Source organism: Anser brachyrhynchus (assembly GCF_964034855.1).
Source record: "Anser brachyrhynchus genome assembly, chromosome: 4".
NCBI classification, from domain to species: domain Eukaryota; kingdom Metazoa; phylum Chordata; class Aves; order Anseriformes; family Anatidae; genus Anser; species Anser brachyrhynchus.
In genome coordinates, this window is record NC_137698.1 from 18,984,211 (window position 1) to 19,000,196 (window position 15,986).

At 35.7% G+C, this 15,986-nt stretch overlaps 1 protein-coding gene across 7 annotated transcripts in view; it reads right to left on the reverse strand.

Moving 5' to 3' along the window:
* FGL1 (fibrinogen like 1) overlaps window positions 1-15,986 on the reverse strand; it is a 36,216-nt gene that overhangs the window by 9,701 nt on the left and 10,529 nt on the right. For 2 of the 7 annotated variants that reach the window (XM_080589602.1, XM_080589599.1), the window contains 4 exons: window positions 15,829-15,957; window positions 10,656-10,733; window positions 7,499-7,574; window positions 1,827-2,007 (listed from right to left, as the gene is read on the reverse strand). In XM_080589602.1, coding sequence (XP_080445728.1) covers window positions 1,827-2,007; window positions 7,499-7,564 — 247 coding nt within the window. In that variant the 5' untranslated portion in view covers window positions 7,565-7,574; window positions 10,656-10,733; window positions 15,829-15,957. Of the gene's footprint in view, window positions 1-1,826; window positions 2,008-7,498; window positions 7,575-10,655; window positions 10,734-12,458; window positions 14,524-14,640; window positions 14,789-15,828; window positions 15,958-15,986 lie in introns of those variants that run through there. The other 5 variants (XM_080589601.1, XM_080589600.1, XM_080589598.1 and 2 more) reach the window with 5 other exon arrangements.

Here is a 15,986-nt window from a genome sequence, read left to right on the forward strand (position 1 = left end):
TTAAATTGCTAGCCATGTGTCCATCCATTTCATGATTTTTCCTATTTTGCAGACACATCCTATTTTCAAATGAGTTACTTAATTAGCAGAGTATGGAGAACTTAATATATGTTGGGATATTGCTGACTCTTGTACAACAAAACTCTCTAACATATTACTTCTTTAATCCCATTGCCTTTCAAATAATTTCTAAAACTCCTTCTTTAAGCTATTCTGCAAGTGGAATCAAGCTCTCAGCTTTAAAGCTAGATTCAAACATTGATTTTGGGTTAGCAATTATAAAACACTATACCCCAATATTAAAGGAATAAAAGTACTATTGTGATGGAGAACATCTTTACTGGTGATAACACAGAACACCAAAGACATTTTAATATTCCTTGGACTGCTAGCAATTCCACCTAAGACTGTAATATGCTGCCAATTTTTGGCAGTTAAGCATCTTAAAATGGGAAAAATTAGTAATTTTGTACTGAACAGCTTCTACTTCTACATGTCAGTTTTCAAAATGTTCTGTTGGAAGAACACTGTAGATTTTAGGTAGTTGCATTTAGTAATCTGTCCGTCCTCTGAGGCCTTCCTGGTCATTTTGTTTATCTGCCTTAGCTGTATTAAGCTAAATCATTCGGGATGTAACTCTAAGAGTTATTAGGACAAGTATGTTCTACAGCGCAACAAGAGTTTTACCGCATTTAGTAGATAATTAAGAATTCATTAGGAATTTCTTAGATGGGAATGCTCAAAAGCTTCAGGATTGCAGAGGTGCTGTACTTGCAATTCTTTAGCATGATTTGCCTTTTTGTAACAGAAACCAGTTCTTTTCAACGTGCAAAACCACAAAAGCCATATTTTCCCCATAACCAGCATAGTCTGGAAATGGTTTCATCTTATAAGGAACAGGCCACTAGAATTATCTATTGCAATTATTATTATTATTATTATTTGGTATTGTTACCTATACTAGCATCTTACGGTTAGGTATTGCTTTTTATTTATAGTATTCCTTTAAACAGTTCTCTTTTATACTGAGAGAAACGTCAGTTGGAACCTTACTACTGTTCGCAGCTGAGAAAGAAAAGACTATTTTTGACAGTTAAGCCCCTAAAATCCTTTTGGGCTTTGTCTGTCAAAAATGCCATCTTAAAATCTATTAAGAAACCAACAAAGTAGATCATACAGCTCCTGTGTAATATATTTCTATCATGATATCTCACTTAAAATAAACAAAAAGTAAAAGCAAACCATTTTACCACATTCTACTCCCGACCACTTGAAAGGTATAGCTCTTTGTAGCAAGCATGGCTTTCTTCTGAGTTATCATAGATGTCAGGGTGTCTGTACAACCCCCTGGTGGTAACATGACCAAGATAACCACTGACATTATAGGAATGTGAGTATACAAACTCTGTGTGTGAGTACAATATCTGAAACTATCTTTTCTGAGATGATAGTTGCCTCTAAAATGATAATGATAAACAGTGAATTATCAGTAATGAAATTTACTGAAGATGATCACCAACCAGATCAAAAAACAGCCAGGATATCACCAAACTATTATCAGTTGCATTGCTGATACTGATTCTAAATGTATTGTTCACTGATTGCTTTTCAATTACCTGCTATTAATAAATAAATAAACCTCTTCAATCTGGATTTGATTTATACTATGTGAGATGAACACACGCCTAGGTAGCAGCTGAATACTGTGCTTTAAACAAACAATTTTCTGTGAGCTACAAAACAATATGTCAATGGGCTTCATTGTGCTAAAGCTTCTGGGTATCACTACAATGAACGGAAATGAAAAGAATAGCTTCATTTCTAACCTGAATACTGTCTTTTTCCTCCCAAGTCAATGGCACTGTTTTCATCTCCTCTGTCACTGTACTGTATCTCTTTCTTCTCTAAGAGCTGTATAATTTTTAACTGCTGCTGTTTCACACGATGTTCCAGAAGTCTCACCTGGGCCTGAAGTCGTATCTGCTCTCGAAAACAGTTCTGTAGATCCTAAAAAGGAAAATGCTTCCTATTGTAAAATCAATATTTTTTGTCAAGTTTAACATGTAAAGAAAAAAAAAAACAAATAAAACATTTTTGTCTCAATTCCCTACAGACACTATTTTGACTCCCACCTTAGTTGTTACCTCTACCTTAACTGATTTAGTATACTATAGAGTATCCATCCATACCGGCTTTGCAAAGACACCCTCTCTTTATTGGCTAAGCTACCAGCTCTCACTGGAAACACACAGAGGAGACGCCGTAAAAATGCTATCATACAGATTGTTTATCCTCTATCACCTCATCATGCACAGAGATTTACTTCCCAGTGAGGCCTCCTACCAACATGGTGCAGGTTCCAAAATTTCCAGAGTTTTAAGGAAATACAGTCCGTGCTGATACTTTTTCAATTTCATTGTTTATTTTCAAGTGCTTTTTGATTACACACTTCTTACGATAAGAATCTTAACATTGCCAACATAAATATTGTAAAGTTTCAAGCTCTTTTTGGCACACTAAATTAAATAGCCCCTAAGAAACTGCAAATATGCATGAAAAATAAGAGTTTAAAACTTTAAGTCGGTATTGTGCTATGACTCATACTCCTAGCTTACCGTGCAGAGTAAGGGAGATGTGGTGATTGCAATACAGTGATACCTTCCACTCACTGCACATACTGATATATGACACAGGAGAGCTGGAATAACTGTTCCAGATTCTGACATGCTCAATGTACACAGAGCAATAATTTTTTTTTTTTTTTAAGATTAATGGCTCTGGTAAGGCTATGGCCTGAGCTAGGGAGCTTAAATTACAACAGCTTGTACAGTTTCAAATACATAATAAACAAATTTGATTTCAAAAGGGAGGGGAAAGCCTCTGGGATTTTATGATACATTTTACAAACGTGACGTGAGATTTTGTATCAGTAACATTGTGTCTGCAATTTTATATGAGCAAATAGTTTAGTAGCTACGGTGTTTGCATGAGCACAGCCAGCACTGCAAAAGTAAAATCAGAGGGCAACCTTTTGGAAATCTGATAGGCAAGATCAAATATACAGCAGTTCTAAATTGGTACAACCTTATTCATAGGGCAACATTATTTGAATGTAGACCTGTAACACTTGCCATCCATATGGAAGAGCTGATATCTTAGAACATTGCCCTATCACGCTGAATGAGGTATAGAGAGATCTGAAGCAGCATACTGATGTGAAGCTCCACTGGCATCAGCATACTTTTGTACCAGGCTCAGGCCTCATGTATTTTCCATGAAAACTACCATCAGTATGTTTCTTGTCACTTTCTTGCTGCAGTGATGTTTTTTTTTTTTTTCTTCTGTGTGAAAAGCTGGTACCATTCTGTACATTTCTATGCAGCACAGGCATGGCTCTGGTTGGACTGACTTCCTTGCAGTACCATTAGTACCTCACCACAACTCTAAGAATAAACTCAAATTAACAGAAATAAGAAACTGCATTTTATGATTAACACATATGGACTTTTTTCATAAGTAATTTCTGTTACTAGTTAAAAAGCAGAGCTTCTGCTACTGTTGAGAAACATCCATATCCTGTGTCATCCATCCTGTGTCATGACTATGGTGTTGTTTCTGATAGAAATGTGTTGCTAATGTCCAAGCCCCTGTGCGTTTTGAACACAGAGAATAGAATTCACTTTCAACATAGACAAATGAACTCGACAAATTTCAAGAGAATACTGTATGTCTGTGAGCTCATTAAAATGGTTCCTAGCCATCATGTCCCATTTGACTGTAATATTCAGTCCTATTGAAAAATGTGTTGATCATGCTTGCTGTCTTTGCAAACAATCCTGGTTAGAGGCCTCTGCTCCAAGTATTGCAGTGTATCAGATGGCTCTTTAAGTGCAATCTAATATATACAGTGGAATAAAAGAATGGGGAGTATACATGCGGCAGGACTAGGCAGTTTGTCAGTGACCTGTCTGAGAGGAAAAGGTTTGGCTGCCTCTGTGGGGCTGGGCTGCCCATGTCAGCCAGCTGTGTCAGCAGGTTTGCAGGCTCCAACTGTCTGCTTGCTACTAGGTCCTGAGAAACCTTGAAGGTGCTTGACCACAAGGAGGAGCTGTAAGTGAGAGGCACAATTTACCAAACACTAAAATTTTGGGAAGGAGTTAAAAAAAAAAGCAGCCAGTGACCTAATATCCCTAAAGTCCTATGTTATTTAAGAGTACTCCCTTGAAAATCTGTTTTATTTGTTGATAGCTATACAAGATCCCTAACATGCCCTCTTTTTTTTTTTTTTTTTTTTTTTTTCTCTAACAGGGAACTTAAGAAGAAAAATGAATACATGCATGTACACAATTTCTACAGAGGCTTCTAGGTTATTTGACCATAAGTAATGACTACTGTGCTACATGCTGCATATTACAAAGAAAGTCTTTCCAGGATGATTATTTTAACTTGTATCTGCAGCTTCGTATAAATCCTTCACAAAAAAAAAAAAATAATGAGTAGAGCCCTTCTGAGCCATTCAGAAAAGAAAGTTCTCTGCAAATTCTCAGCCTGCTCCTGAGTGCACACAGAAAATGAATGAGAACTGGAGAGATATATAGGTGGGTTGAGAAAGAGTGAGTTAAAAAAAAAAAAGTTCTCAGAAGAAAAATTAATCTTAATCATAGTAAGTTAAGAGTCATAAAGGAGGTCCCATGCTTTTGTTTACTGAGGAGGCTGGCCTTTATCAGTCTTACCTCAGTACGCACAACTTTGGAGAACATGGTAATAAAAAACAGGAAAGACTTCAGTTATCCTGGAAATGCTGGCCCCTGCAACCAGGCCTCTGCAATGTCTTAAGCAAGACTTCAGGTAGGTAGGCTTTTTCCCATGTGGCAGGGTCTGAGCTATGAAGAGCTATTTTCACTTCTGGTTAAAGTAAGAGTCTGTGCATTTGAGGAAGGGGACCTACAGGCAGCTAAGTGCATTTTTTTTCAGGTCTAGTGAAAATGCATCTATAATTCTGCCTACTTGTACTGCCGACAGCCATTCTCCTACTGTGATTAAATTATATAGCAAAAGCACAGAAATTCTCCAAAAAGTCTTATTGTACCTTAGAAAAACTTGGCATCTATCTTCAGTGTGATGCTAATTTATATACTGACATAAAACGTCTGTTCCTTTTAATCAATTTAAAACCAACCAGTCTGAAATAGGCTGTATCTCTAAATACTATTCTTAACTTTGTATTTTAAAGTTACCTTTTCATTTCGCTTACTTAAAAATTGTGAATTATTTCATGAAAATGGAAAAGTAACATCGAACTGATTCTCATCCTCTTTACAGACTGCACACTTTTTATAGGGTAAGAAATAACATATTTGCATTATACATCACAATTTCCTGTTGCAAAAGATTTAAGCTCATGACGCTGACTAGGTGACTAAATACTAGGTGACAATAAAGAAATCATGAACAGTACTGAATAAGTGCACCATAAGAAACAAATGATTTAACAGAATTAGTCTTGAAAGTAACCTTGAACAGTACTTTTATCTGATATTTTGCTTTCTCTCCCTGACTCAGGTCTTCTCATTGCTATCTCCTGCTGTGAACTCCAGTTTCTGTTATGCTTTGCTGCTGAACAGCAACGCTGCAATTCTCGTATTTGGAATCCCAGACGTATTTTCCCCATGGGACAATCCCAAGTTAGCTGTCTAACTTTCAAGGTGGATTGATGTGGCTTTTAGATTTGCATGTCACAACATTGCTCTTTGCATGTACTACTCCCCTTTGTCACAGGATAACTCTTAAAATCATTGAGGTCAAACCAGTGCACAGCTAGAGTAATACAGAAGCAAAAGGTACTCTAGGGTTACAGAGTAAGAGTTAGCAGGTATAACTTACTGCTATTCCTTTTGTTAGGTATGGATCAAAGTAGAACAGTTATAATAGTGAAATACTCTAAAAAATGTGAATTTGATCATGACTTTCTCCAGTGGACAGTAGTGCCCACTGAAACTAGACTGAACACGACCTGTTCTCTCTGTTTCAGTGAAGTAACTGTTTGTACTACATACTGAGAAGCAATTATCTAACTGTTACTGACAGCTCTGCTCTTGGACATATGGTTCCATATTTAAGCAGCTGCTGCAATTAGTATGTATTCACATTCTTTATTTTATTTCATTATTATGTGAGCTATTCAGCAGCCAGTGTCCTTTCATTAAAACTGATGCTACATATTATATTTAGAATAATTTATGAAAACTATAAAAATACAAACTCTTTACTTGAGGTGTTTTTTCCTGTATTTTTAGAATTTAAATGAGCTTAAAAAATGCCTCAAATGAGATTAGTATTTTAAAGAGATTAAATATGAAAACTTAGAGATGAATTTCAGAATGTTCCCGGTTCTCAGTCACAGTCAGCCACAGCCCATAATATTCCAACTAAAAAATTAAAAATCAAAATAAATCAAATGTATTTCATGGTATTGCCTTTTTCTCAGTAGGTTTCTATAAACATCAATTTATTTATTTATTTATTTATTTTCTCCAGTAAGCAAAGGTGATTACAGAGGCAGGTGCATCCTACCTATTTTGTCCCTGCAGAGCCACTTTTCTAAACAAAAGGCTTTCCTAAGATAGCCACAAACAGTTATGCTTACCTAGCTGTAAATTTGACAACCACTTCCACAGAGGCAGTTATGAATAAACAACTCAGTCTCCCAGGTCCCTGACAATTAGGACCTGAATATTAAACTAGAAAGGACAGCCAAGACAGACAGTACAGGACTGGTAAGGTTACGACTATTTTAAGTGGTGGAATAAATGTGTTTGTGTGTTTCTGTTGGAGACACAAAATAAGTAGTAGAAAGTCTGGGAAGCCAGAATCAAAGGAGCTGTGTTCATTGTTTCCCAATGTGAGCTACAACATAGTAACATGGCAACAAGTAAGAAAGTGAAGCTGTGGATCTTGTTTGAGAGGAAGTCCTAAGGCCAGTGGACCAGGTAGAAAAGGATAGAAACATTCTTTGTGTCAGCATAGTACTGCTGCAGCCAGCAAGCTCGTGAGACACGAGCTGTGTTTTGCCTTTCTGTAGGTATGTTACTCAAAACTGAAGCTGTTATTCTGAGTTAGCATTACCACTGAATGGAAGCAAAAAGTGCCTTTTCTACAATGTCCGTGTTAATGCATCGTGATAACTTTTTAGTAAAGGTATTCTATTGCCTCCTTCTCCATGTTGGATCCAGTCACAAATGGACTGGATTACTTTCTCCAGTGCTATTGCTCAGTCATTGTACATTTATGCACCTGTTTTGTCCTTCCTTATCAGAAACTTGTCTCCACTGAACACTGTTAGAGGCTATTTCCCCAGTCTTCTGGATTTGTTTTGTATTCTAATCTTTCCCGTCAAAGCTTCTGCCATCAGATCTAGCTGAGATACACTGTAAGGACTGCAGAGGTTCTTCTTTATTTAAAAGAAACTCTAAACATAAACTTAAGGAGTAGAACTTACAGAGCTTGCAATAGTGTCCGTCAGGCTAGCTGCAAGGACAAAATCAATCACTATCAAAATCTTCATTCTCTGGAAGCTGTGAAGTAGAGGGACAAATGAAATAGTAGTTAACTTAAACATTAAAGCTAAATATTTACGCCTGACATCTTTAAATGTTATTGCAAATAATCAATTAACCTATAATTATTTCTCTATAATTCACAAATACAACATATATTTAGGCTTCATTACAATGTATAAAATAGTCTGATAAAATACACCTTCAAAAACCAGTAAAAACAATCCTATCGTTTTAGGCCACTAAGGATCAGAGGTCTCCAAACATTTTAGGAGAATTAATCAAGGTTACAAAATGACATGACTTACTGTGGAATGAGAGAAAAGCAAAATAGCCCTTTAAAATGTTGAGAAAAGCAGAAGAATATTCCTTGGTCTCTGAAAGTTGGGAGAAAGGACTCCGTTACATTCAACTTAACTAAAATCTGTATTTGGTTAGCTGTCCTTGAAGTAAAGAAAATGTCTTGTGCAAGTCCTTTGTACCAGGAAAGTATGGAGGTAATAATTTTTCTGTCACAGAGTAATTTTGGAAAAAATGTGTAATAGTTATCAGCTTTTATTCTAGTGGTGACAAGGATGACATCTGTCAACTGATAGCTATGTATATTTTGTACTGTACAGCCCATAGCATTTTAAATCCCATTACTTCATAGGAAAATTATTTAATATGCCAAAAAATCACCATTGTTTCTGACTGCCTTGCAAACGTTAGCTAATATAACTTCAACATTTTCCAGAATGTAGACGTATGTTTTTCAGTTCACAGACGAGAAACCAACTTCTATAATCACTAAAATATTTACATAGATTACACATAAATCAATTTTAAATTTTAAATTAAACTGCTGCGATGGTCAACTGAGGGTTTTTTGTTTTTTTTTTTTTTTCAAATTTACAATATTTTCATTTAAGATATGCTAATTCCATTTAAACCAAAATATGTGTCCACTCTGCTTTTTCTAGTTATTAAACTAAGTCAGTTAAATACATGTTAAAACATTTGTGGTTAGATAAAGCATAAGACACATAATAGAGATTAATGATTCAATTTCAACATGAGCTTATTGAATCAACTTTATGGAAATTTCCACTCATATTTCTACAGGAATTAAGATGAAATACCAGTGGAACTTTGGCAGACTGTGCTTTTTACTGTACAAAGAAAACCAGGGTGCTTATGTGAAGTACGTTTTTTAAGTTTTTATAAAATCTGACAAATTCAACTTCATTTTCACCAATCTCCAAAAGCTTCATGCAAGAGTACAAATTATAGTGCTGTCCAATTGCAGGCTTTAATCACCTATGAAATACTAAGGACATTAAATTATACTTATTTTATTTAAGAAAGCAATTTATTTTTAGTTTTATTTCTGAGTTTTGCTGGTTTGAAGGCATCAAACTTGTTGCAGAGTTCATGTTTCTGCATGAATCTAGTTACACAGCTTCTTGCACTAGACTGGATGAAGATGCAAGGTGTTGAGGGTTGCCCAGTGCCCCATGTTACAGCTCAGAAAGATTTTTTAAAAGAATTTTGGAAATACATAAGCAAAATCTACTATTCAGCTGCAAAGCACTATACTAAACTGATGTCTGTCTCTAAGGATTCCAAAGGGGTTCCTTCTACATTATTTATAAAATGTTTAATGAATAGAAAGCGTGACCTGAAAATCTGTTATTTCTATGTCATACAATTTCTGAATTTTAATTTGTAAGTTTTTCTTCGTGTTAACCAAATAAATGTTATATTATTTCAATTAGAAACTTTACTAAAATTCAGTACAACAAGTTCTGCTATTGTTTAAAGTGGTGAGTCCTATGAATTTAAAGCTTAAAAAGGGGGGGGGGGGGGGGCTGCATCTGCAAGAATTGTCTGGCATTGAATTTTGTTATTAATTTGGATTTCAGAGGTTTTTGCCATGATAAAACATGCATTTTCACCTAGAATAGTAGTAGTCATGGCTATTGCAGCTCTTGCCATCTATTGCAATGACATTGGCTGTTGTGGGAGAGGCATGACCAAAAAACATGTTAGCTGTCCGGGCAAGCTGCAAATGACCTATCTTCTATAATTTCAGTCCCTACTCCATGCACATCTTGAAAATGTTTTCTAGGAGAGAAGGGTCTATATTTTTTCACTGGGAGATTCTTTAACTGTTCTGCTTAATTCTGCTATTTTCATTATAAAAGCACACTGTTCTTCCTCCAATTAATCTTTATATTCAAGCTGTTATACCATGATTTCACTTAATGTGAAAGCTGCATTGGTCTTAAAAGGATTGCACATCTTTATAAATACAATATTCTTATTAAAAATAATAATCACACTATCAAGTGTATCTTACATACTGTTTGGAACAATTTATGTTAGCAAAAAAACAGACCACTAATCACAATCAAGGCAGACCATTTCTCTTACAGTATGTGTGAGCTATTGCAAGTGTGCTGCACAAAAGGAACGAAGAGCTGAAGAGTTTGTGCAGTTGGTTTGGTTTGTCACCTTCAGGTGATGAAGTCACTTTTCTATTTAAAGTGTGCCTCTTTCTAAAGTATGTTCCTGTCATGGAAAACTTCATGAGGGCCGCACTTGGAAGACAATGCTGTCAGTATCACTTTCAGCACTCTCATAAATAAAATTATAAAGTGATGTTTTAAATATATTGCTCAAGATATCCTTATCCTGGTGTTTAATTTTTAAGAAAGGGAGTTAGACAGTAAAGCCAAGGTGCATTCTGGTGCATTATTAATCATGTGGTCAGTCAAGATAATTTTGAGTTCACTGTGATCATAAGAGAATTAAGGGGTATATAGAAAGGAAGCAACTGAGATCTCCATTTGGCAGAGCTGTCATCCAGTAACAGGGAATACATTGAAAAAGAGAGGACAGAGGAGAAAAAAGAAAAAAAAGAAAAGTAAAAAAAAAGTGAGGTAGGCCTGAAATAGGAACAAGGGTTGAGTAAAGCAACATCTTTCTGCTGCTGTCATCAGGGGAAAAAAAAAAAAAAAAGAAAAAGAAAACGAAAAACAGAGAGAGAGAAGGGGGGGGGGGGGGGAGAGGTCAAGAAGCCTAGGAGGAGACAAGGTCTGAAAGTAAATGGTTTACCTAACGTTGTTCCTCTGCTTCTGTAACTGCCCAGCAGGGAGACCCAGAAGGGGCAGAGGAGAGTGAGCAGAGCTGTTTCTGGAAGTAGAAATATTTGAGACAGTTTGTCAGTGGATATAATTTCATGTAGTTATCTGATTCTACAGTTGCAATCACAGGAGATTCACTGAGCGGTCAGAAAAGTGATTAGAAAAGCAGTAAAATATCACACAATAGGATCAGACCTCATACACGTTCAAAGTGTTTTGCACACAGACTGAATAAACAGCTTCAGTCTGGGAATTAATGTTGTTACCTGATTAGTTAGTTTTTTATTTTCTACACAAAGTTTCAGAATAGGTTGGTTCAGTGACAGTTCTCCGAAACTGTACATTTATCTTCTGGTGATATGTAAAGCTAAAGCTGTGTTTAAGGGAAGCTTAAAATCCCGCTCTAGGAAGACAGCTTTGAAAGTCAATTTCTCAAACTAATTTCTCCACCCACTGAAATATTTAGCCTGGTTGTTACACAGCTATTTAAAATGCCTTATCCAGAAATATGCCTGGAAGGTAAAATAATTAAAAATGTAGGGAGAGAATACAACTTTCACACATAATGCAGTAAAAAAAACAGAGCAAAATACTGGGAAAAAAACTCACAACAAAACAAAAACAAAACCATCCAAGCCTTAATCTGTGTCACAGATGAAGACAATTGCATAAGTATTTTTGTATTGCTGATGCTAGTGAGTCCAAGGAGACAATATGTACTGAGAGACTTCCAAAGCTTTGGTTATAACACAGTTTTCCCATTTAAAAGCAAACAAACAACAAAAGCAACAACCAAACAAACTTGTGCAGGGGAGACCCCTTCCCAGGAAAGCTTTCATCTCGGACAGTAGACATGCAGATTGATGATCACACATCAAGACAGACTGAGAAAACCTCACCGTAACATTTTCGAGTTGAAAGCACAAGCCTTTAATAATTAGCTGCTTTATATTTTAGCAAAACTGAGGTTTAAGTGCAAATCTTGCAAAACTTTGAAATTTTATCCTTATGAGATTACTCAGATACCAGTCAAAGATCACACCTGGAATGTGCATTTGTATGACTGTATGGAAAGATTTCTCCTAGAGCTACACAATTAAAATTAAAGGAAAATACCTCTGAATATTTTTGCATTTCTGTACTTGGGATTTCTTTACTCAGACAGTAAATCGTATGGTCAAATTTCCACCAAATTTGATATTTTTCTGTGTCTTTCAGTAACAAGTTACTGACTAGACTTGATGATACGAGCAAAACTCTTGTGCTGTGAAAGTACTGAACTCTATTTCCTTGTTCTTGAATTCTGGAGACAGCAAGCTATATAAAATTCAGATGCCAATTTCTGTTTGCACAGTGCCAGTAAGAACTGCCATGTTAAAAAACACAATAATAATAAATGAGAATCTGTCTGCCAAAAGGACAGCTAATGACTTGGAAGCCAAACCTGTTTTAGTGATTAAACTCATGAACAAACTTTGCTTTGTTTTAATTAGGTAGTGCTATAAAAATTGAGCCAATTTCCTCATCTGAAAAATGGACAGTCATTCATGATCTGATCCAATTCTAGGCCTCAAAAGCAGCCCTATTCATCCAGCCATACATTATTAGACACTTAGAAAGTACAGTTTTGAATAGGAGGTTTATTATCAAACTAAGTATATATCATAGCAAAATAGCTAGATCCTACCGAAGCAACATTCCTACATCATTAGCAACATCGCACCAGTTATACGACCTTCAAAAACTACTTTTAATCCAGAAGTATAGAAATTACCCCAAATTCTTTCTTCTTCCCACACAGGTACCTAAAACGTTTACCTTTCCCCTCTGGACAGAACTCAAAGTTGTTAAATCTTCTTAAGCTGATGCAAGGAATTCCAGAGCCCTTCCCAGACTGCGATTGTTTTTGCTATTAAATTCTGTAGCGCTGCGGCTTACTTCTGCTATGAGTCAGTGGGCAGGAATGTTACTGAGGAGTTGCAGCTATCAACTCTGAATTGCAACATAAGAAGGAGAAGATGGTAATTTTGTGCCTAACACAGCACTTCTGAAATAAAAATAGACCAAAAAGAACAAAGAATCATCCACTTTCTTTCATTGCTGTGATCCAGGAAATTGGTCTCAGCATGACATTCAGCTTTCCTGAACCACAACCTAAATCTCTTAGGCTTCAGAGCTATAGGGAGCTTATCTGACCTGACTGATCTAGAAGGAAAACACTCTCAGACTATAGGTTACAGTTTACAGCTGATAAAATATAAAGAAATCTGCTTAAAACAAACAAACGAGGAAACAATACAGACAAAGCCAAAGGGAACAGGAAAAAAGGAAAAAGAATGCTATTTGATGTAGGTATTTTTTATCTCAATTGGAAGGCACCCAAAAACACAGTCTCAGTGACTTGGTTTGACAATATCACTTTCTATGTAAGCTCGTTAGAGCCAGATGAATACAACAAATATATTTTTTAAGATGTGATTTGTTTTGCATGTTTGCCTGCCTTCTGTTATGCTGGCTCTTTCCAAACAGTTCAACAAATGAGAATACTTATCAGAATGCTTCTGGATGAAGTGAACTCTTAAGGAAATAGTGAACAAAAGCAATAAAAGGAGTTTTACGTTCCACAGCTATAAATACTCACACTGTCAACTTACTTTTGAAAACTAATACTTGTGGAACACTTCCTTTAAATAATTTTTGGTGTCATATTTGGCATCTCTTTACCTGGCAGTATTTCTCTTTACTCATTACACTACATCCTAACTTCAAATTCTGAATTTCAAGTATTTACTAATTGGAATAAATTATAATAAATAAGATAAAATTATAATAAATAAATTCAAAAGAAGTATGCAACAATTCATTTTTACTGGGAATCTTACTATGGCTAATAACTTTGGTAGGAGGGAGATACCTGTTGATAGTGGGACTCCTGACTTAGTTCAGGAAAGTATAGTGTGACTCACTGGGTGGGCTCTGGACTGAGAAAGTGGAAAAAGGCATGGTGTGTTAAACTCTGACTGAAAAACTTTAAACTCTGAGCATTCAAACAATTTATTGAGGGCTACAAGTAGATACTCCATCACTTCAAGTCTTCAAACAAAGACGAGATGGCTAAAATCTCCGGCTGTTTTTCAGTTAAACATAACTGAACTCAGAACAAGAAATTACATATGGCATCGAGTCAGAGATCTGTATTCAAGAGGCCTATAGGCTGCACATCATTGGAACGATTTTGCAAGAATAGACATATTAAATAGAAGACTCTTAAAGATTATACAAATGGAAGTCATATAAGCACAAAAGGAAAAGAGAAAGGTCTTGGAGTCTTTCTCTGACCTATCAGATATATCAAATACTGAAAACTGGCAAATGTCGTAGACCTCAACATGGCCAGTAATGGCCTGGCTGTTCAAAGAAAACTTATTCAGATTTGTTCTTCTTGGGAGAGTTTGCACAGAAGTAAAACATAATATAACAAGGATTGTTAATTACTCTTTCATCATTTTTTTTGGAAGTATTTGAAGAATAAAATGCGGTTCCTCACTTTTACACTAACTCAATATGTTTATTACCTCCCATAAGTACAGCAAAAACAGTTGTATTGAATCCTTGCTCTTTTGTGGATGTTTAAAATAAATAGCTAACAAAAGAAAGGTGTGGTCTTTGTTCCCATTATATTCCAACTCTCGGCTGAGTACTTCCTGAGGTATTTTATCTGACAGAAGTTTAACAGCTTATAAAATCAGTAAACACAAGATAATGTGTTCATAATATCATCCTTTTATCATTCAGACTCAAAGGAAATTGCAAGCACACAAAAAACTTTAATAGTATACTGAACATAATTTTTCCATGATAAGCTCTAATGCAGGTGGTTAAATGCTACTTATAAAAGGTAAAGATTATTTTTTTTCTCACGTGTATGATTTTTATCCAGGAAAGTTTTAGATCACCTTCAAATATCATGTAGAAATGTGGGAGGGTCAAAGATTGTACAGCCATGACACGGTAACTCAGTGCTTGCCAAAATGTTCTTTCATTTCATCTGTTACGAATTAATTTGTTTATGCTCTTCTCTGCATTGTTTTATTTTGTGTAATGCTAAGGATGAAACAGAAAACATGTAACAGTCTCCATTCAGTTGAATTAAGCTCTGCTGTGTGGAAGAGTATATGATAGATAAAGGACTTGCTCAAGATCTCAGTGCAAGAGTCAGGAAGAGAGAACAGTCTGTAATCTTCTACCTTATTTACAAGAGCAGCTTAGATACCTTGCCTTCTCCTAACTGTCTCCTTTCCCCAGGAGGCTTCCTGTTGACCTCAATTTTTCTTTTGTTCTCTCCAAAGACACCTTTCACCCATATTCTACCTTGCAAATCATATCATCTCTGTAGAAAAGTGAACCAACTAATTTCTCTGCAGTATATGTCAACTCAGTCTTGTTTTCCATTAGTGCCATCTCTAAGCAGTAGTACAGATTATATCACATAGCACCAAATCTCTACTACTCCTCTTATCATCAGCCAAAACAAAAAAGGAACGACAAGAGCAAATTTATTGGAAAAATGATTTAGATTACAAAGTTATTTAAAACACTTCAAAGTTATTCCAGTTTCAAACCTTGCATTGTCATTGGATGTGCTGGGTCATCATATTTCACTCAAGTACTTCTACAGAAAAAAAATGGAAGAAAGCATCTACAACCCCTTCCTCTTAGAATGAACTCTCAAAATGGTTGTACAGTATCTTTCATTCTCTACACTCAGAACCAAGGAAAATAAAAAGCTAACAATGGTGGATTTAATTGCAAAATGGAAAAAAAAATCTGGGGCTGGGCAGAGAGGCAGGAGAACTTTTGATTCTGGACTTTTCTTTATAATATATGAAGGGGTTCCTTACTTCTTTCATATTCTTGTCCTTTGATTCAGCTCAGAGGGAGAAATTTATGAGGTATTTCCAACCTATGTAATCATTTAATCTTTCTCCTGATTAAGTTTTTTTTTTGTTTGTTTGTTTTCTTTCAGTCAAGCATGCATCTGGATTGCGACTCCAGAAATCTAAATAATGTGGAAGTGCCTAGACAATGTGATAATATACAATGACCATCCCATATATTATGAATTACAAGTTGTTGCTACTCACTTTTCTGAGGAATCTGCAGATATGCCTGTTTAACCCAAACCTGCCATTTCAGAATAACTGAAGTATTTTTTGTTTCTTTTTGGACTGCTTTTGTCAGCCAAGGAATAAACTGAAGATGGTGCTACTGAACTGGAAACAGAAAAAAAAAAGAAAAAAGA